General features: G+C 38.1%; 2 protein-coding genes across 2 annotated transcripts; one reads left to right on the forward strand and one right to left on the reverse strand.

Moving 5' to 3' along the window:
- The first annotated feature begins 661 nt into the window (after positions 1 to 661).
- Positions 662 to 5517, forward strand: LOC116139314 (ras-related protein RABC2a). The gene is made up of 6 exons (XM_031424992.1): positions 662 to 1043; positions 1582 to 1650; positions 2584 to 2649; positions 3546 to 3667; positions 4647 to 4775; positions 5102 to 5517. The coding sequence occupies exons 1-6, from the start codon at positions 905 to 907 to the stop codon at positions 5210 to 5212; spliced, it is 636 nt and encodes a 211-aa protein (XP_031280852.1). The 5' UTR covers positions 662 to 904; the 3' UTR covers positions 5213 to 5517.
- Positions 5518 to 12754: 7237 nt separating this feature from the next.
- Positions 12755 to 15947, reverse strand: LOC116139311 (ras-related protein RABE1c-like). Its single transcript, XM_031424988.1, has 8 exons — positions 15703 to 15947; positions 14449 to 14521; positions 14264 to 14364; positions 13909 to 13974; positions 13648 to 13745; positions 13492 to 13554; positions 13288 to 13380; positions 12755 to 13195 (listed from the first exon to the last, which is right to left on the reverse strand). The coding sequence occupies exons 1-8, from the start codon at positions 15773 to 15775 to the stop codon at positions 13112 to 13114; spliced, it is 651 nt and encodes a 216-aa protein (XP_031280848.1). The 5' UTR covers positions 15776 to 15947; the 3' UTR covers positions 12755 to 13111.
- Positions 15948 to 22593: the final 6646 nt, after the last annotated feature.

Consider the following 22593-nt stretch of genomic DNA (forward strand, 5'->3'; position numbering starts at 1 on the left):
TAGTATGTCCTTAGGACTTTTTTTGGATCACTTGCTTCCCCAACAACTTGGACAAAACTCTCACTAAGTCAATATCTACTTAAGTACTAATTTTTTCATACTTGAAGAACGAAGACTGCTAATTACAGTGAGATTGTTCTAATTTTCTATTAATGAACATGGGCTTTTTTTTTTCTGTTGAGTTTTGTACCTATCTTAATTAATCTTCAAGATACATGGAATACTTTACAAGCACAAAAACCAAGTAAGTCACATATCATTTGGACGATATTATTTTGATAGATGATCCAAAGTTTAAACAGCAAACCTCTTGACCGTCGGCCAACCCCTTGGGGTTGAAGGGGGCATCTTTTAATATCTCGTATAGTAATGGTAAACCATGAGGTAGTGTTGTATAAATTGCATGGAAAAGGAGTTTGGTTTGGGTGAATGAATGAATGAATCAAAGCTTAATTTTGAATTTTGATATGAAGACAGTTGAGTTGGGCATATATAAATGGAGCTGAACGAGAGTTGAGAATGGCCCCTTACCATACATACAGATACAGTCGGAGCGTTTGATGCCACGCGACAAGAACTCATGAAAGTGCGTAGTGTTTGGAAAGTAAAGAATAACGTTGGTGTCAGGTGTTAGCCGTTTTCTTTAGCTTATCTCTCTTGACAAAGCATATACATTGATGCCCACTACTTCTTAACTCACCTTTTTTCTCTCTTTATATACCATTATTTCTTTTTCACTGTACTTTTTGCACAAACAAGAGAACAACAACATCATTTCATTACATTTTCAAGTCTTGATCATCATTAGAAACAACTCTTGTGTTTGAAAGATACAAAAGTTGGGAGCTTTCACTTCTTTCTTACATATTTATAACAATACCTCAACTGGGTGTTTGTTGATTCAATGGGATCCTCTTCAGGTCAAAGCAATAGCTACGATCTTTCTTTTAAGATCTTGTTGATCGGTGATTCAGGTGTTGGTAAAAGCAGCCTTCTTGTCAGCTTCATTTCAAGCTCTGTAGACGATCTTGCACCCACCATTGGTACTAATTTTCCTTGTTGCTTTTGTTCATTTAAGTTTATTATTTTACTTGGTTGCTGAGAAAATATAAGCGAAGAAAATTAAGTATTTGACATTCAGTAGTAGTAATTAAGATAGTTTTAGTTGATTGGAGGGTTGAGTTTTTTTGAGATGTGAATGATAAGGAATTATGAGATTCAATCATACAGTTTCTTAGCTTCCAAACAGAGAGTATTTGTGATCGATCTCTGATAGTGTTGCATTTTTTAGCTCAGCTGGTGAGTGCCACTGTGTGAACTTGAATTAATTGCAAACAATTTTGTAGTTTAAGTTGTGCTGCATTTATGGTTTATTGAATATTTACTTGGTTTATAAATGTATTCCCCGGTAAATGTTTAAGTTTTGATCAATACTCTAACCATATTATTCATAAATGTTGTTAACAAGATGAAAACTCCTTCCCTTCTTTTAATGCCTGTGTTTACTTTTACATGTTACTTGGATTTGATTAATTAAGATATGGTTGTTTCTTTCTTTGGTTTTTTCTTGACTATGTGTAGGTGTCGATTTTAAGATCAAGTTGCTAACAGTCGGTGGGAAGAGATTGAAGCTGACAATTTGGGACACAGGTATGCAATTACAGCAGTCTATTCTTTCATTTTTGCTGTTCCAGTTTAAGAATTAGAATTTGAATATTATTATCTAATTAATGACCCAAGGAATGCAAAGAATGTTTGATGTTCATCACCAGATGTTTGATAACACGTCACTGTCATTGCCATTGCCATCCTTTGAAGCTTAAATGATGCAACAGTCCTAACTGATGTAATATAAGTCCAAAACTTGAGAATATTTGTTCACCAAAAAGGCCCCAGCAATTTCTTAACAACTTCTTTGGTAGATAACACTTGTTTCAGTTAACACTCAGAATCCAAGTAAATCATTTACTTGTATGGTTGAACTATGTTTATAAAGGATATCTAAAGCAAACAGAAAGTCACAATAACCCAACACTTCCACATTGTTTGTTAATGCGTATTTGTTGACACCATTACGCTATCCAGGTCTTATTCCTAGTGTTCTGAGTTTGACTGATCCGGTCCTGATCCATCATTTCTCTATCCGTTAAAAGATTACGTGCCACATTTGCTGATCTTGTTTCATAAAATCACTAGTTTTCCCTTAATAATGTAACTTCGCATTTTATTGACTGCTATTTTTATATGGTTTCTAAGCAAAGATATTGTCTTTTTTTGTTCAGTTTCTGTAATTAGAATGTGGTGTAACTGTTACGTGCAACTAAACTGTTAATCAGCTTAATTAAATTACTATTTGATTTTGCAAACACAATGAGTGGCAAAGATTATCATTGTATCCTGTTCTAATGTTGAAGATAATAGTCTTGCTTGATAAAACTTAACTTAGCTAACAATTTAAGGTTGTGCTTCTATTAGTGTTAGCGGCAATATGTATCCTTTTTTTCCCCCTTAGAATATTTTAAAGGTTGATTTGCACTGTGAGTAATCATATGGCTAATTGCAAAAGCTTATTCCTTCTTGCAGCTGGACAGGAGAGGTTCAGAACATTAACAAGCTCTTATTATAGAGGTGCCCAAGGAATCATTCTTGGTATGTCATCAACAATATATTTTCATGTCATTTAAGCATTAACGAAAAACTTTACTCTGTTGTTGAGTGGATGATACTGATATCAACTTGCCAATCAGTACTCAGTTTTGGCATATAGCACATTCAAATCAAAGGCATTAACACGTCTGATGACAAATGGGGAAATTGGCTTTGATGCAAGGCTGCCTGCCAAGATAAAAACTGTTGACTGACTTAATTACAACGTAGTATACTACCATACATTAATATAAGTTGCTGATAGATTGCTTTTCTGAAATTGTCTTGATTGACTGAGAAGAAATTCCGTTATTTGGTTTAGATTTTGGAAACTGAAAGATATGGATGTTAGTGGGTAAGTAGATGGAATATGGAAATAACATCATCAGAGATTAAATAAATGTTCGTCTATCATTTTGCATTACTGAATGAAACAATTTCATGACTTTATTCAGACAAAGTAGAACTTGTTTTAGCATGCAATAATTCTATTCTATTATTCCAGTGAAGTTTCTTTTACTATACAAGAATATAATTTACTGTACAAGCATCTATATCTTGTCTCTGCATGCTACTCTGGAAAGTTGGATTATGGCATCTGATTCTCTTGTTCAGCCGAATTAGGTTTCATGGAATTTTTCTTTTCTATTATTCAACTAAAGTTACCTTTACTGTGCAAGCATCTGATTCTCGTCTTTGCACGCAATTTTGAATGGGCATATTGCATTGGCTGGCTTATTGACCTGAAATTTATTTGAATTTCACAACTATAAATATATGGTCAATCATGACTCCAATGAATTATCTAGTTACCTGTTTGTTGAATAATCTTCATTTTTTATCATAATATTCTCCATTTTGTAGATAACAAGTACTGACTTTTTTGGCTGTTATTGTAGTTTATGATGTCACAAGGAGAGAAACCTTCACAAACTTATCAGATGTGTGGACTAAGGAAGTGGACCTATACTCAACCAATCAGGATTGTGTCAAGATGCTTGTTGGAAATAAAGTTGACCGAGTAAGTTTTGTGATATCTATTTTGATAAATATCATTGACTTCAAATGCTCAGCCTGAACACACTGTTATAGAATTTCATCAAACATCGACCGGTATTGGTGTGAATCCTTAGATTATCATGTTAAGCATAGTTGTCAAATTGCGTATCGTATCGTGTATCGAAACCTAATTTTTCGAATCGTTTATCACGTATCGTATAGTAGGATACGTCTTTTTCAAAAAAAAAAAAAAAATAATAATAATAATAAAATTTTTCTAAAAATATTTAATATCATTCCTAAAATTAATTAACGAATTTTGTGATATTATTGGCTTTATATTATAGTATTAAATAATCAAAATTAATCAAAAATTAGGAATCTATATCATTTCCTCTCAACCATTTATATTATTTTCAAGATCAATGTCAATATTTATATCTCCACTTATGTTATTATTATCATGCAAAATGTGTTACACATCTTTCTCCATGCAAAATGGATAAATTTGGGAGGGTTTTAGTGAACAAGTTAGGTGACCCAAATCCAACCCGATCATTTCAGCCCGACCTGAAATTTTGTTTGGGCCTTTGACCCAAATTAATAAAGTTATATCGATTTGTATCGATATTTTTAAGGATACATATCGTATAATACATATCAACGTATCAAAAGGTTTAGGATACACTCTCTGATACGTATCTTTGACGACTCGTATTGAATCATATCGTAAGATATATATCGCGTATCGTAAGATACTAATAACTATGATGTTAAGGCCAATGTTAAAAGGGGTTTCTGATGAAATTCCAATTTAGTAAGTTTTTATGTGTTTAGTTAATCACTTGAAAAACACGCCTGAAGTCTTACTATTTCTTCTTCCTTCTTACTCATGGATGATTTACTTCCCCAGTTAATTATGTATTTACTGATAATATGAGGCTTTTAACTTATAGTCTCATTCTTCTATTATTTATATATTTAATTGGGTGTGATTTCAGGATTCTGAAAGGGGTGTAAGTAGAGAAGAGGGGATGAATTTTGCAAAAGAGCACGGGTGTTTGTTTCTTGAATGTAGTGCTAAAACTAGAGAAAATGTGGAGCAATGCTTTGAGGAGCTTGCATTGAAGGTAATGTTTTGATAAAACCTTTATGCATTTTAACTGTGTTCAAATAGATATGGCAATTTCATACACCAGTTGGGTTGGTTGGTTTAATATATTTCATAATCACGGGATGGGATTATGCAATAAACAGGTTCTATTTTTAATGTAGAATTGAATGAGCATATGGAAGTTAAGATTTAAATTGTGAGCATATCCTTTTCCTTTATGTTGTTTTTCTAAATCTTCTGCTAGCAAACACACCAGTAACACTAATTCCATGATAAACGTTTATGTAGAATAATGCATAAAATTCATTTCCTGTTTCGGACTGTTACATAATTATTTTACAGATAATGGAGGTTCCTAGTCTTTTGGAAGAAGGATCCAGTGCAGTGAAGAGAAACATTTTAAAGCAGAAACCAGAATACCAGGCACCTCCCAGTGGTGGTTGTTGCTCATAAGGCATTAATACGAAAGAAAGACTAAAATACCAGCGCCTACTCCGCCTGTTTAAGGCTTATACGGTGCATCCCCTTTAACATTATGAAACAGATCATGTATATGTAATTTCTTCCTTATTATTTCTTAGTGCTGCTGTCGCTTTTTCTGAGTTGCCATAGTCGTACCATTATTCTGGGAAGTTGGCACTCGAATAACATCTATTAGCTTGTGTAAATGTTTGCCTTTTGTTTAATTCCCTTAATGATCCATGTTAGAAAAACAAAAGTGCATGTATTTTATTGATTTTACGTGAGTTTTCTGATTACTGCTATTTGTAATATACTAATACTTGCGGCATATAGTGTTTGGATGGGCACTTTTAACACAAGTTGTCTCTGCTTCTCGGTTGATCAACAGGAACATTTTAAATGTTCAGATAAATCTGTTTTCTTTTTCTATGGTCCTGCTGAAAGACAACCCTCATTGTAGCCGCCACCATAACACAATGCATTTGCTATTTTTACATTTAATCTTCCCTATCCAAATTGTTTCATAAATTTTTGAAGTTGCTGCTTGTGTCACTCTTTTAAAACCTAGATCGGACCGGATGGGCCGATTCAACCAGTTCGACTAGGAATCAGCCTTGACTCCGGTCCGGTTCACTATAAAACCCAGTATATACTTAAAGACTGTTTCGGACCGATAATAGATCGAAGAAATAGTGTCGAACAGCTGGTTGACTCGGGTCCCAGTCAATTGACCGAGTCACCCTCCGGGCCAGGTTTTAAAACAATTTGTGAATGGGAATGAGAAGCCTGCAATCTGGAAGATACTTTACTGATTGAAATCTTAGCTTAACTCTTTTTTTTCAAGCAAATGATTGATAAAACTCAATTTACAATAATCAGAATGACGAATTTATGTTATTGCCACAATGCTACTTAAGGTTTTTGTTCATAAACTATCAAGATGGTTCACATCCCTAACAAGATAACCATATCAATAATATCGTCAATTAGACATGCATTGACTTTAATATTCAACTCTGCTTAAACTCGTTAATTTGCAAGGGATAATTTCAGTGGCTTAAATATGAAGAATGCACCGCGAAATCAAGAACATATTCCGGCGGTCCAACCGCGGTCCAATCTGGTTTAAATGCAATTAACGATTTTTTAAGTATTCCGGACCGGAAATGCCGCTGGTCACCGGTCGAACCGGTTCGATTAGACGGTCTGGTCCGGTTTTCAGAACATTGCCGATAACAGATCGAAGAAATAGTGTCGAACTGTCGGTTGACCTGGGACCCGGTCAGTTGACCGGGTCCCCGGTCAGTTGACCGGGTCACCCTCTGGGCATTATTTGGTAATTTTTTTGGGGTATTTTTGAAATAAATAAAAATTTTAGGGACTAATTTGAACTTTTTTAGGGAAATTTTTGTAATATATTAAAATTGAGGGATTAATATAATTTTTTAAAAATAAAATTGTCGCTGACGTCATCGGTCCAACCGGTTGGACAGATTGACCCGTGACTCGGGCAGCAAAACGAGTTGCCCTCTGGTCCGAGTTTTAAAACAATGCTAATAAGATAACCATATCAATAATACGGTCGTCAATTAGACATGCATTGACTTTAATATTCAACTCTGCTTAAACTTGTTAATTTGCAAGGGATAATGTTAAAGGTGAAGTCAGAACGCTACCGTTTTGTTTGCACCTTTAGTGACCTTTGATTAAAGAATGATCCAATGGCTCTCAATGTGCCACCTGCCCAGCTGTATAAAAAAGGACCTCTCCCTCACGAAAAAAAGACTATCTCTCCCTCATTTTTGCGTTTTTCTTCTCTGTAAGGGTTCTTTGTCTTGTGCCCAACATTCTTCTTGATTGCTGTATTCTGAGTTGTGATCAAGTGATCACATATTGGGGGTTTTAGTTTACTCCCTGTGAAGAAGTGTCTGGTTGTGTATTTCTTTGTGATTAGTCTACAATTGTGTATCAAGAGAGTGTTGTGAGATCTATTGAGAGGAGTTGAATATTGTTTGTATAAACTAAACAAAGGTTAAATCTAGTGCAGAGAGCCCCTCAATTGTGGAGCTCAACGTGGATGTAGACTATCCCTTAAAAGATAGTTGAACCACTGTAAAATTCTTGATTTGTGGTTTGTTTTGTGATTGATTGTGTGTTTAGATTGTTGTTGATGAGTAGATTGATTTAGGATGGGTTTCTAATAGTGGTATCAAAGCCAGATAGTTGATTTTGTTGAATCTTGGAAGTCTAGGGTTTCACGATCTTGAAAGAGTTATTTCGTCCGTAGCTTGGCAATTGTTAAAGAGTTCTTGATCCATCGTTTCCTAACAACCTAGGGGGTTTTCGACCTCTAGGGATTAGCAATCAGAGAGGTTCTTGAATTCTTAGGGTTTGTCAAATTTGGGGCTTTCTTGATCTGTTACAGTTTTTGGTACTCTAGATTAGTTACGTTTCCTAGCCGAGTAGTCAATTGTTAGAATATCAAACAATCTTGGGTAGAACACTAGGGTTTCTTGAAATCTTTCAAAACCAGTACCAATAAAATTTCTCCATGTCTACTACACGCATGAAAATTACCCAATATGATGGGAAAATAGACTTCAACAGTTGGAAGAAGAAAATGAAGGCGTTACTCTCACATAATAATGTTGTTATTGCATTGGAGAAGGATGCAACGAAGTGGCCAGAAGAGAAGCTGAAGAAGAAGGCAGAGATTGACGAGGAAGCACACAACCTCATTATGATGAACCTGTCAGACAATGTCCTCAGAAAGGTAGACGGTATGGACACAGCATTGACGTTATGGGGTAAACTCGAATCTTTCTATGCTTTACAGTCTGCTCCAAACTTAGCTTTCTTAAAGGGTGCTTTATTTACATATAAAATGGAGAGTTCTAAGTCAATAGAGGATAACCTGGATGAATTTTTAAAAATGACCATAATATTGAAAGGGACTGACCAAGAACTAGGAGATACTACACTGGTCATGATTTTGCTTAATTCTTTGACTGATGATTATCAGGTAGTTAAAAATGCCCTGCAATATAGTGGAACTGTTCCTAGTCTTGATTTAATCATTGCTGGGTTAAAAGCTAGGAAGTTAGAATTGAAAGTCCAGAAACGTAATGGGAGTAATCTGTTTGTGAAGGGTAGATCAGATTCAGGTCAATCAGGAAGTAGTGCTCAAAAAGTTACTAATGCTAAGAATAGAAAGAAAGGGAAGGGTTTTAATAAGAACAAGTCTGAAACTAGGAAGTGTTTTCACTGTAACAAGTTAGGACACCTAAAGAAGAACTGTTATGATTGGATTAGAAAACATAAGCAAGTTAACACTGAAAGTAACCTAGCTTCTAATAGTGGCAGCATAAATGAAACTGAAGTTCTCACTGTATCCAAAACTGATCAGGTTCATGAGTGGGTTCTAGACTCAGGATGTTCATTCCATATGGGCCCTAATAAATAGTGGTTCCAAAATTTTGAAACTGATGAACATGAAATAGTATATGTGGGGAATAATAATGCATGTAGAGTTTTGGGGGTGGGCAGTATAACTATAAAATTAAATGATGGTAGGTTGGTAATGCTAACTAGGGTTAGATACATCCCTAAACTCAAACGAAACCTAATCTCCCTAGGTACCCTAAATGAATCTGGCTATTGCTATAGGGCTGAAAATAGTTGTTTGAATATTTATAAAAATAACAGAATAGTCTTAAAAGGTATAAAAAGGAATGGCATGTATAAACTATGTAGACAGCACTGCGCTGAGAACCCTAACACTACACTTGTTTCTACAAAACCTGTAACTCAAAAGTGGATCTAAGGATGGGCCACATGGCCAAAAGGGAATGAACATCCTCTGGCAACAGGGGTTGTTTGGTAAAGATAACATAACCAACATTGACTTTTGTGAAAACTGTGTTCTGGGTAAACAACATAGGGTGAACTTCACCAAAGGGACTCACCTAGCTACCAACTGCTTAGAATATCTACACGTTGATCTGTGCAGACCTGAAAAGGTCAAATCACATGGGGGAAATAGCCATTTTCTTTCAATTGTAGATGATTACAGTAGAAAGATTTGGGTTTATCTACTTAAAACCAAGGATAGGCCCTAGTTAAGTTTAAGAGCTGGAAATTGTTAGTAGAAAACCAAACAGATAGGAAGGTCAAAGCCCTTAGGACTGACAATGGCCTGGAATTCTGTAACACTGAGTTTGATAAATTTTGCACTGATCAGTGTATTTTGAGGCATAGAACTGTAAGTAAAACCCCTCAACAAAATGGAGTTGCTGAGAGGATGACTAGAACTTTACTAGAGAAGGTGAGGTGCCTTTTGTTCACTTTAGGGTTACCAAAAACATTTTGGGGAGAAGCTTTAGCCACAACAGCTTACCTAGTAAATAGAAGCCCTTCTAGTGCCATAGAGTTCATGTGTCCTAAGGAGAAATGGTCAGAAAGGAAGCCAAACTTGGATCACTTAAGAATATTTGGGTGTGCAGCATATGCACACACAGTTGAAGGGAAGTTAGAACCTAGATCAATTAGGTGTGTCTTCTTAGGATACCAAGAGGGGACAAAGGGCTACAGGCTGTGGGATAGAGAATCCCCAGTGGTAAAAGTAATTGTGAGCAGGGATGTGCTGTTCAATGAAATGGTATTCCCTTGTAGATCCACTAATATTGATGCAGGTACAATGAGCAATATCAATCAACATTCCACTCAACCAGGGACTACACAGATTGAGGTGGAGTCATCAAGACATTACCTTGAGCTGCTCCACCCTGATGAAGAACCTGATCAAGCCACTGCCCAACCTGTTCAACCTGATCAAGCAACTAAAGAAGAAGAAGGGGAGGCTGAAGAACCGCAACCAGGAGACCTGTCCCAATATAAATTGGCAAGGGACAAGACTAGGAGAGAGGTAAGGCCACTTGCTAGGTACTCTTATGCAGATTTAATTTACACTGCTCTTCTTGCAGGTACAGAAGTACAGAAGACAGAACCAGAGACTTATGAAGAGGCAATGAGGTCCAAAGAGAAAGAAAAGTGGCTGGCAGCAATGAATGAGGAAATGGAATCCTTAAAGGTGAATGGCACGTGGTCTTTGGTCCCCAAACCCAAAGATAAAAAATTAGTAGAGTGCAAATGGCTCTTCAAAGTGAAAGAAGGTATGACTCCCTCTGAACCCTTAAGATATAAGGCTCGTTTAGTTGCTAAGGGGTATGCACAAAGCGAAGGGGTAGATTTCAATGAGATTTTTTCACACGTGGTTAAGTTTAAAACCATCAGGATAATGTTATCCATAATAGCTCACCAGACCTAGAATTAGAACAACTAGATGTGAAAACTGCATTCTTACATGGTGAGTTAGAAGAAAAAATATTTATGAGACAATCCACTGGTTTCATAGATAAACAACTGCCTAATCATGTTTGTATGTTGCATAAGTCTTTGTATGGCCTCAAACAATCACCTAGGCAGTGGTATAAGAGGTTTGACTCATTTGTGTTGAGTATTGGGTTCTCTAGGAGCAAATACAATAGTTGTTTTTATTTTGCCTTCATTGATAAAATGCCTATATACATGCTGCTATATGTGGATGATATGCTTTTAATAAGTAAATCTGCATCAAAGAGCTGAGTTGAAATCAAAACTAAATTCAGAATTTGCTATGAAAGATTTAGGGTGTGCTAAGAAGATCCTAGGGATGGTTATTGAAAGGAATAGAAAAAAAACCATGAATTAAGGATCCAGCAGTGTTCTTACCTACAAAAACTAGTCCTGAAATTTGGAATGTCAAATTCTAAACCTGTGAATCTACCACTAGCAAGCCACTTCACCCTAAGCAAGTTACAATGTCCCAAATCTGACTCTGAGCTAATTAAAATGGAAAATGTGCCTTACTCTAACACAATAGGGTCTATAATGTATGCTATGATAAGCACAAGACCAGATCTTTCTTTTGCTATTTCATTACTCAGTCGTTTTATGGCTAACTCTGGAATGAAACATTGGAATGCAATGAAATGGTTGCTTAGATATATTAATGGCTCTTTGCATGTGGGATTGAATTATTGTAAAAGAAACTCTACACTTGATTTGGTTGGCTTTGTAGATTCTGATTTTGCAAGGGATAGGGACACAAGGAAGTCTACAACTTCCTACTATTTTACCTTAGGAGGTAATTGTGTTAGTTGGAAGTCACAACTACAACCATTGGTAGCCTTGTCAACCACGGAGGCAGAATATGTGGCTATGACGGATGTGTTCAAGGAAGCTTTATGGCTGCAAGGAATTTTGAAGGAGGCAAGTCTACTGGACAGTATGGCAGTCATTTATTCAGATAGTCAAAGTGCCATACACTTAAGCAAAAATCCAGTCGATCATGAGAGAACCAAACATGTTGATGTTAGGTTACATTTCGTCAGAGACTTAATTGCAAAGGGCATGATAGAACTAAGGAAGATTTCAACTGAAGACAACCCTGTAGACATGGGAACAAAAGTGGTTACTGTAGCAAAATTCAAGCATTGCTTGAATTTGCTACACATTGGGTGAAAGGGTTGGAAAAGCTAAGAAGCAATTGTTGGAAGGTTCTCTGCACTGGAATGGGTTGATGTGTTATTGCTAAAGATTGACTTCAAGGTGGAGATTGTTAAAGGTGAAGTCAGAATGCTGCCGTTTTGCTTGCACCTTTAGTGACCTTTGATTAAAGAATGATCCAATGGCTCTCAATGTGCCACCTGCCCAGCTGTATAAAAAAGGACCTCTCCCTCACGAAAAAAAGACTGACTCTCTCTCATTTTTGCATTTTTCTTCTCTGTAAGGGTTCTTTGTCTTGTGCCCAACATTCTCCTTGATTGCTGTATTCTGAGTTGTGATCAAGTGATCACATATTGGGGGTTTTAGTTTACTCCCTGTGAAAAAGTGTCAAGTTGAGTATTTCTTTGTGATTAGTCTACAGTTGTGTATCAAGAGAGTGTTGTGAGATCTACTGAGAGGAGTTGAATGTTGTTTGTATAAACTGAACAAAGGGTAAATCTAGCGTAGAGAGCCCCTCAATTGTGAAGCTCAATGTGGATGTAGACTATCCCTTAAAGGATAGTTGAACCACGGTAAAAATCTTACTTTGTGGTTTGTTTTGTGATTGATTGTGTGTTTAGATTCTTGTTGATGAGTAGATTGATTTAGGCTGGGTTTCTAACAGATAGTTTCAGTGGCTTAAATATGAAGAATGCACCGCGAAATCAAGAACATTTACAGATTGTAAGCAATGAACCACAATGGCTTGCTCAGAAATCTTTGAAGATCCACATTTAATGCTACTGAATCAGTGTATTCTGGGTCTGTCTATTGATTCTTAAATCTGCTTCTCCTATTGGGATTGAAAAATTACAAACGAGGCCTAAGCACTTGGAAAACCTGCATTTTAGAACATTTTACTTGAGAGTATACAAATTAGAATATCAACACCAAAATCTTGGAAGAAGATAATGTCCAAAGTATTCGTATCCAAAGTTCCAAGCCAAGTGATGCAGAAAGATCCAAACAACTTAAAGAACAAATAAATGTAATAACCATCAGTCTTTGAACATGGCACAACAATAAAGTAATATTTTGCTTAAGGATCATGACCTACTCATAAATTATGAAGACAAACAACAACACCCAAATAAAAATCATTATAAAGCTATGCAGGCTGCAGGTCAGAAATATAAATCTTGTAAAGCATTTAAAACATTTTCTCCCCATAGTTTTTGGGAGAAATTACAATATCATGCAGATGATTCTACATATTTGCGTCCCTCGGCAAACTGGAAATTACCACCCACAATTGGACTATAACACATGCAAGAGGAACACAAACAACATCGGCCTTCTTTCACTTTAAGAACCACAGCATACTGATTTCTCTGGAGCAGCTGCTGAACCCTTGGCAGCGTCTGGTTTACTGATCTTGATAGTTTGAGGCTGCATGACAATGTCAAATGCATGAAACATCAGTTTAAAATATTAAATCAATCATCATACTCATATGAAAGTTGAGTAAAGAAAATACATACTTCTGCTTTTGAGTCAGTCTCTGCAAGTCTTTGCTTTATATCTCTTGCAATTGAAAAGAAAACCTGCTCCACATTGAAATTTGTTTTTGCACTCTGCACAAGTATCTCAGCACTATCAGAGACTATATAATTTGATAGCTTTCAAATCTCTGCTAGCTAGCTCCCCCCTGGGGTTTATAATCACCACTAAATTTTGTAACATACCGTCTCAAAAAATTTGATACCATATTCATCAGCTAGTGCTTGGCCCTTTGCAGTTGGGACAGCCTACAAAAAGAGTTAAATAAAATAAAGGGTACTTTCCGTTAGGTCTAGAAAAGAAGCTCAAGCTAATTTTATACAAGTGTTTTAACTCATTACCCTTTTGCTCTCATCCATGTCGGCTTTGTTACCCACCAATATTTTGTTGACATTATCAGCAGCATGTTGCTCTATGTTTCTCATCCAGTTCCTGATGTCTGCATAATATTTTGATTAAAGGTTAAGAGAAACATCAAAATTTTGGTTTCCACTATCTTTCAGTAATTTAGCTCACTGAAGAAATGGGGTGAACGAAAAAGGCATGAGTACGATATGCCAAATATGTAGAAACAAGACATGAAGAGAAAGATAAAGGCATACTATTAAAAGATGACTCATCTGTCACATCATAGACCAGCAATATGCCCATGGCTCCTCTGTAATAAGCTACACAAGAAAAAGTTAAGAAAGGTCAAACAATTTGAACAAACAAAAGGAAATGGACATTTAAGAACATCCCGATTCTCAATAACCAAATCAAACATTGAACCGATGTAATAACATGGAAATAGAGTGAGAACCATTAATGTCGTCTCCAAAGGGAGGCCAGGCAAAATTTAAGAAACTTGGAAACGCATACAATCAGATTAGCTATTTCAGAACAAAGAGCAACATTTTTGGCATTCAACAAGCACCCAATTACCAAACCTTTAAGAATACTATGACAAGTAGGAACCTGTTGTAATTGTTCGAAAACGTTCTTGTCCAGCAGTATCCCATATTTGTAATTTAATGCGCTTCCCGTCTAGCTCAATGGTCCTAATCTTAAAATCAATCCTGAAAAGGGCATTAAAAGTTCAGGAGAATGCACAAAAACCATTGACTACTAATAGTACAAGATTTAAGGAGTTAAGAGCAAACCCAATTGTGGTAATGAAACTCGTTGTAAAAGAATCATCTGAGAAACGCAATAGCAGGCAACTTTTTCCCACCCCTGCACATATACGTTAAAGTAAGCATAGAATAGGGCTCATAACTACCGCTTCCCTTGTGGTCGGATGGCAAGCCCTTTAGCCACTGGGGTTAGCTATACCCAGGGGTCTTATATTCGAGTCGCCGGAGAGGCAATTACCGGGTTTACCCCAACAAAAAAAAGGGCTCATAACTTGAAATACATATGTTTACTAAGACACATCAAACATTTACGATCAACTGTATAATAAAAAAACCAAAAAACTTGATCTATTAATTCAAACAGTCGATACGGAACATTAAAACTGCTAGACAAACAATAACTAAAAGCTTGAGCTGATAATTGCAGAAGCTTAGAGTGTAAGTAGCCATGTCACAGGATTAACTTAAACAAATGTTTGAAACTCTAATACTTCCCTGCTTTGCATGCCAAAGGAATAATAGGCGTAGCATGTAGAACCAAATACAGGAAATTAAGAACGAAACGTGCCTGAAAATACATGGCTGTAGTAATAGGTAACCAAACTAGATACAAAATGAAGTTACTTAAATTCAAACCAGAGGCCCGATCATAGCACAAGTAGTCATCTCATGCCATGAACTTAATCAAACGAGATATTCTAACAAAAGCTACATATATCGATGATCACTAGTAAAATAAAATCAACCTCGACAAACTCTAATGAATGTTTAAAAAGCTGAAAGTACAAGAACCAAACAAATTCAAAAAGGCACTTGAAGATTTGGAAGTACTTCTTAAAGACGCTTTATAAGTGCAGTTTCAGAAAGCAATTTTAAGATTGAAAAAACTATTCAAGTGTTAACTCACAAAAGTAGTTTTTCAAAAAGCACATTCAAGTGCTTTTTGCTGAAAGCTCACACCCAAATAACACCAGTAACCGAAAAAACTCAAGGAGTTGAGCTTAAAATTTTTACATTAGAAAAAAAAAAAAAAAAAAAGTAATAATAAACTCTCAATTATTATGATAAGCACAAAAAAGCCTTCAAAGTTATGCAAATTAAGCCATTCAAGCCACCAAACAAACAAATGATTGGATCACAAAACAGCGAACAAACACCTCTAATCAGATTTACACATTTTCAATCAAATAAACGAGCAAAAGCCCGCAGTTTCAGTCAACTGAGTAACTATCACTAAAGCTTAAATTAAATTCAACATAAACAAAGAGAAAAGATACTTGCCACTGTCACCGATGAGAAGGAGCTTAATCAGGTAATCATAATCGGCGCGAGCTCTAGCCGGCGCAGCCGCCATTTCTCTTGAAGCTTTCTCCGATAAACAAGAAACAGGTCTCTCTGTTTACTTTCAGATCTGCAGCTTTAGAGCCTTCTGGTCTCGTATTAGATCAAGAAGGCTGGCTGGCTGGGCGAGCTGGCTCGAGAGAGGGAGGAGTCGAGCAACAAATGCTTTGCCTTTAACCTCACAAGTAACCAGAGTTAAGTACTGTATTTGGTTTTGGTGGGGCAGGAATCTAGTGTCTTTGGGTGTAACGAAGAACCAGTTGTTCGGATGACGTGGCTGTATGGTGATAAATGGTTGGCCTGTTTGTGAGAGTGTTAACGGAATGATTGGTTGGTTTATTGAATGATAATGATTTGGTAATTATATGATCAATTAATTATTATTATCATAATTAGAGTGGTCTTGCTGGGTCAACGCAAGTAATTACTAATTACTAATTACTTGCTTTAATTTTCCTAATTCTGGTCTTAATATCGATAATGAGTTCTACATTAAAACCATTAACAAATAAAAACGGAGTATTTTGGTATATATTAATTAAAGAAAACACATTTTTTTTATAAATTAATGCTATTAATTTTTTTTTTTCTAATGATTTTAACATATCATAAAACAGTTGTAATTATGTAAGACAACTAATCAAAATTAATTACCTCGCGGTGACTAAATGGTTTGAAAAAGATTCTTGAGTATTGTTGATGCTTGATTTTTTACACCAACTATTCGCATGTGCAAAGTGCTAAACTGACTTAGAAATTACACGTGAATGAGAAATGAAATAAATAAATGGGAGATGATTTTTAAAGTAGTTTGGATGCTCAAAATGAATCCTATGTCCACTTCCTTTTTATAAATGAGAGATTATAATCAGGTCGCATATAGCGATCAGAGAGTAGAAATATAGAGAGGGAGAGTGAGTGTTTTTTGTTATCGGAATCCCGAAAATTAGAGGGGAGCCCTCTATTTATAGTACGAGATTTTTGGGTAATAATTACAAATCTGTAAGTGGACAGGTGTCGTACAGTTCCTACCCTGCTTTCTATTAGCTAATTGTACAGGAGATATCCTTAAATTGCGCAGGGCTTGGGCAGGTGGACGACTCTCAGCCACTCATAAACCAAATCTTTACCTGCCAAGTTGATGACAGCCTTACTCCTTCCGTCCTTGGACGACACAAAGCCTTCTTGAAATCTTATTGGTCTTTGTTGACGTAAGCCTACATCGGCCCTGATTTCTTAGGCATAACAGAAGCCCCCCAGTTCTTAAGGTTCAATGTTTGAACTTTGAAAACTTCATGATTATGCCATGATTTGACTAGTCTTGAGGAACGCTTGTTCGAATTGCGAATGGCAAACGGCTGAAATAACATAAAGTTCACGGTCTAACTCGACCAGCGAACTGAGTGGAGGTCGCGATGTGGACCTTTGAGAATTGCACGAGCGACCTGAGGTGATCATCCCCTAAAGGTCCAACGACCTAGGTTGGATTCTGCTTAGTGCTATACCAACTTGCTTTGAACTTTATCCATCACTCGCAACCTGAAAATACTTAGGATATTTTCCGTCGAAAACTGGGAATCACTTCGCTTTGAGCTCAATACACGGAGATGAATGTTTCATTCAAACGACCTCTTCAGATGTTTTCCGTTGCGCTTGACAGCTGACCTGGTCAATAAAGTAAGTTTTATCTGACAGACGTGTCTTTACGCAATAAGTGTTAATCATGAGCATTAAATGCAAGTCATGTTGAAACGACATTCTCTTTTAAAGCATTAAATGCAGATGAGGGCGCATTTAATGTGGAGGAGATAACCACGCCGACGTTTGGTGTCTCCAATGGAGGGAAACGTTGATTGATCTCCACAAAGCGTGAAGGTTACTCTTCATGAGGACTGGTGACACGTGGTCGCATCCAACGGCTAGGAACGTGTCCCGCCCAAGCGTCGCTTGCAAAGGAAGCCAAACGTCGCCTTTTTCCCTATAAAACCCTAAGCCGACTTCAAGCTTTTCACAGAACTCGAATCTTTAGAGAGAAAAACAGAGTTTTTGCACTCAAGAAATCAGTTCATCCTTCTTCCAGTTGATGGGCACTCGCCGTTACAACAGAACGTTCGTCCCTAGCAACCAAGAGGTAAAAAAAACTCTTGCTTTTTTTTTTTTTTTAATTATTTCTATTAAAAACTCAGTTTTTTACAGCAATGGTGGGTATGAATGTCTGGTAAACTTACACGATGCACATTCTTGGATAGTAAAAAGGAACACTCTTAAGAGTTAAAAACCTAGGGCATAGATCCTTGGGAACCCATTCTCAAGGATGTTTAGGGTTTTTAGGGGTTAAGGAAGGGAAACTAGGGTTTCTTTTACTTTTTCAAGTCGTCGTACGAAACACTGTGTACGGAGACTAAGTCACCTCTACGTGTTGCACTTTTTCAAGCTTTAGGAGCAATGGACGCTTTAGAGATGAGGGCAGCCGAAGGGACAAGCTCACAGCCCCCGAGCACCTCGGCAGGTCCCGAACAGGCGGTACTATCAGCAGCCACTACAAACGAAATTCAAAAGGTGGTAGATCAGTTTGCGATCAATGTAAACGTCTACCAGCACAGTTCGCACACCGCTCAGGACCCTCCAAAGGGAATGACTGCAATCTCAGAAGCAATTTTCAAATGCGGGGTGATGATACCCTTTCACCCCTTCATCAGGTCAATCCTCGATCACTTCGAGGTCGTGCCATTTCAACTAATGCCTAATGCGTATATAATGGCAATTGTTATATATATCGCATGCCGCAAACACAGACTTGGTGAGTTAACAGTGTTGGAACTTGCATGCGCTTACTTTCTAAAGAAAAGCAAGGACAAGGATTCTTTTTACCTCTCAAAGCGATCTACGATCGAGGGAGGGATATTTGGTTACCTCAGCAATGTTGGGGCTTACGACACCAAATATTTCTTCTTCGAGTACGATGCCGTTTGTAAATTTAGGGAGCCAAGTAGGTTCTTCCCTTTTAATTTCCAAACTAACTATCATTTCCTTTAACTCTCCTTTGATAATTAAGACTAATGTAATTTTTGCTTTTTCGTAGAGAACAAAACGATCAGGTTGTCGGCTCTGGTGGATTTCAACCACATCAAGGCGTTTGATCGTTTACCTTATCAAAGTCATGACGCAAGACTACTCGTGACCATTGCCAACCTACGGAAGTATGGTTTTTTCAATCCCGAGGCATTTGGAAGCTCTAGCTCGTAAGTATCTTCATATCCAGAAGAACTTTTTTAGACTTGTACCAAAGATGACTTTTTCGCTAACACATTTTCATGGCGTGCAGCGACCATGCCACCAAGGGTTCCAAAGCCACCGACGAAGGCTGGGGGATTTGTGTTCCCCCAGGTCAACCCGACTGAGCCAGCCGAAGTGACCCCCGGTGCCATCCCAACAGGAGGGATACAGATTAGTGCCGAAGGGCAACCATCCACGAAGTAACGCGAAGAAGCTCCCCAACCCGTGGTTGCTCGTGCCACGAAACAGAAAACCATGGGCCAGAAGTCCAGGAAAAGGAAACAACTTACCACCGAGGAGGAAACAGAGTCGAAGCGAAAGGGCATTGGGGTGCTGCTATAAAGAACTCAGCCCTATTACGTCATTCGCTCAGGAATACCCCCGAGGGGTGCCCCCAGCACTTCGGCGGCCCCTAGGAGCTCGCGTAAGGGAGAGGGAGTGGCCACGGCTACTCAGAGGAGAGTGGGCAAGCAACGGGTCGCAGATGTACTTGCCCCCTCAAGGCTAGACCCGTTTATGTTGGATTCTCTAGGACAACTGCCAGAGCACTTGCAGCCGATAATATATACCCTGTTGGACTGCCAACTTACGGCGGCCTTTGAGCAGTTCATGGCTTCCCGACCTACTAATCTGGTGGCCACCGCGCTCCAGCTTCATAGTTAGGTAAAGCAACATGTTCTCTTCAAGAACTTTCTAATATTAGCCGATTTCTCAGCTGTTTTAAGATCTTTAGAAAAGGAAACTAACTTTTGTCTCTTTTCTCATGCAATCCCTGCTCGCCCTGACTATAGCTCAACAGAAGATTAATATGGACTCTACTGACATACTTCATGAGCTGAAGAAGGAGAATGCCAAGCTAAAACAAGATCTCGCAGCCGTAGATGCAGAGGTAAGAGCGGTTCGCATCCAGGCGGATCAGTACCTGGCAAAAAGAGATTCTGCTATTCGGGCTACGAACTTTCAAAAGGTTGAGCTCAAAAAGAGAGACGGGGACAACAAGGAGCTCCAACGGACGATGGCGAGGCTCACCAAAGAGTTGAGCGAGAGAGAAAATGAGTTGAGGGTGAGCACCGATCACACAAAGGCGGCGGAGGAGAATCAAGCTCAGCTATGGAAGAACTCTAAAAAACAAAAGAGGGCGATGGAGGGGGACCTCGAGTTGCTTCAGAGGCGAGTCACTTTTTTGACCGAGCAGATGAAGTAACAAAGCCTTAAGCTTCAGAGGAAATCTACTCATTGGGCAATACAAGCTATTTATAGCTTGCGATCGAGGAATCTGGAAATGGACATCTCCGACCTCCCGGACGAATATTAGTCCATTCTTGTTTCCATGCTCTAGGCTAAAAAGGTTGAGCAGTAGAAGGAATATGAACCTCCTCCGGAAGATGATCAGCCGGAAGCAAACATTCCCGAAGATCGAGCGGATGATCCGGAGGTTGATGATCATCCAGAGGATCGGGAGGTTGCACCCGGGGGGCCTGGAAATGAAGACCAATGATCGATTTCTTTTCTGTTCTTGTAGTTTTTCCAGCTTAACTTTTGTAGCTCTTTGTTGTCTTTTGTACACATTTGCCCAATATATGAAAGAAACTTTTGGCCACCTGCGATAGTACTTTTATAACTTAAGCACTTCACAAAAAAAATATAACTTATCTAACCATTGAACTTGTAAAGTGTTATAAAGAACAAGATTATTAAAAAAGACTTGAGATCACAACATAAGTTTCTCTTCGAGAAGAAGTGGAATAATCTTATTCATAATACTTACAAGAATGAAAACTTTACAAGTAAAAAGGAAATGATCAAAGCTATAAATGAGTTCGAAATTACTGATAATAAGGGCAAAGATGTTCAGTATTCCAAGCCCGCGGCATTTCAGAACCGTTAAGCCTTTTGAGGTGGTATGTTCTGGGTCGTATTACCTTAGCAATGCGATATGGACCTTCCCAATTAGGTCCCAATACCCCCGCTCTTGATTCCCTTGTGCCGAGAAAGACTTATTTTAAGACTAGGTCGCCAACCTAAAAGTCCATTCTCCTAACTTTAGGGTCGAAAAATCTTTTTACCCGCTATTGGTAGGGCTATCCTTAACCGAGCTTTGTTGCGGTGTTCTTCAACCAAGTCCAGACTTGCACGTAAGAGTGCTTCATTGTCTGCCTCATTAAAAAATTTTCTTCAAAGTGAACCAGTTCCTACTTCCATTAGAACCATCGCCTCACAACCATACGCTAGCGAGAAGGGTGTTTCTGAAGTAGAGGTTCTCGAAGTTATTCTATATGCCCATAGAACTTCTAGAAGATCATCAGCCCAATTGCCCTTGGTTGCGCCAAGCTTGGCCTTCAATATGTGCTTAATAGTCTTGTTAACAGCTTCAACTTGACCATTAGTCTGTGGCCTTGCTACTGAGGCAAATTTCTTATGAATCCCCAGCTTGTTGCAAAACTGCTTGAATTCCTCGTTGTCAAACTATTTCCCATTATCAGAGATGAGTATATGAGGAATCCCATAGCGACACACTATGTTATTGAAGACGAAATCTTTGAGCTTCTTGGTAGTGATCGCGACCAAACGCTCGGCTTCGACCCACTTAGTGAAATAATCCACTGTGACTACTACATATTTGACGCCCCTTTTACCAGTTGGCATGGGCCCAATGAGGTCAATTCCCCACATAGAGAATGACCTAGGACTAGTCATTGTCGTCAGCTGGTGGGAAGGAGCTTGTGGGACATTCATGAATCTCTAGCACTTGTCACACTTCTTCACAAAGTTAAAGGTGTCCTCGTGAAGTAAAGGCCAATAATATCCCTGATAGATAATTTTATTGGCGAGAGATCGTGCAGTAGTGTGATTACCGCAGATCCCTTCATATATTTCTCTCATGATGTAGGCTGCTTCATCATCGGTTACACATCAGAAGAAGGGGGTGCTAAACCCTCGCTTGTACAGTTGATCCCCGATAAGAGTGTAACGAGCAGCTCTAGTTCGCAGGATTTTCACCTCAGTCTTATTGCTGGGCAAAGTCCCATCTCGGAGATACTGAATAATTAGAGTCATCCAAGAAGTAGGTTCAGTTGTAGCTACGGCTTGCTCAGGCGAGTTGATGTTGAGTACTTTGATGTACCGAACTGGAATGTTGTCCGGGGCATCAGAGTCAGAGAGGAGGCTATTTTTGCTAAAGCATCTACGACAGAGTTATTGTCTCTCGGGATTTGATTGATCACATAATGCTTGAAAGGCTTAAGCGCGGCCTTAGCTTTCTTCAGATAGCTAACCATGTTCTCTTCTTTGGCTTGATATTCTCCCAAAATCTGATTAACAACCAGCTAGAAGTCGTTATAGATGTCAATCATTTCTGACTCCATTTCTCTTACTAGTTGCAGACCAGAGCGCTTCATACTCGACCTCATTATGCGTAGCTTTGAATTTGAACCTAAGGATTCCATGAGTTCGAGTCCCTTCCAGACTGAGGAGTAGAAGTCCAGCTCTGGCTTTTCTTATGTTCGAAGACCCATCAACATATAGGCTCCAGGTTGACAAGTTTCAAACAATTTC

This window comes from Pistacia vera, unplaced genomic scaffold, assembly GCF_008641045.1.
Source record: "Pistacia vera cultivar Batoury unplaced genomic scaffold, PisVer_v2 Contig35, whole genome shotgun sequence".
Lineage (NCBI taxonomy): Eukaryota > Viridiplantae > Streptophyta > Magnoliopsida > Sapindales > Anacardiaceae > Pistacia > Pistacia vera.

Bases quoted from the DNA above. Each gene is read 5' to 3' on its own strand.
- LOC116139311 (XM_031424988.1), bottom strand. From the start codon at position 15,775: ATGGCGGCTGCGCCGGCTAGAGCTCGCGCCGATTATGATTACCTGATT. The intron at 14,522-15,702 runs GCAAGTATCTTT...GTATATGTGCAG, and splicing joins CCTTCTCATCGGTGACAGTG to GGGTGGGAAAAAGTTGCCTG. The intron at 13,381-13,491 runs GTATGTTACAAA...ATACTTGTGCAG, and splicing joins GTATCAAATTTTTTGAGACG to AGTGCAAAAACAAATTTCAA.
- LOC116139314 (XM_031424992.1), top strand. From the start codon at position 905: ATGGGATCCTCTTCAGGTCAAAGCAATAGCTACGATCTTTCTTTTAAG. The intron at 2,650-3,545 runs GTATGTCATCAA...CTGTTATTGTAG, and splicing joins TGCCCAAGGAATCATTCTTG to TTTATGATGTCACAAGGAGA. The intron at 4,776-5,101 runs GTAATGTTTTGA...ATTATTTTACAG, and splicing joins TTGAGGAGCTTGCATTGAAG to ATAATGGAGGTTCCTAGTCT.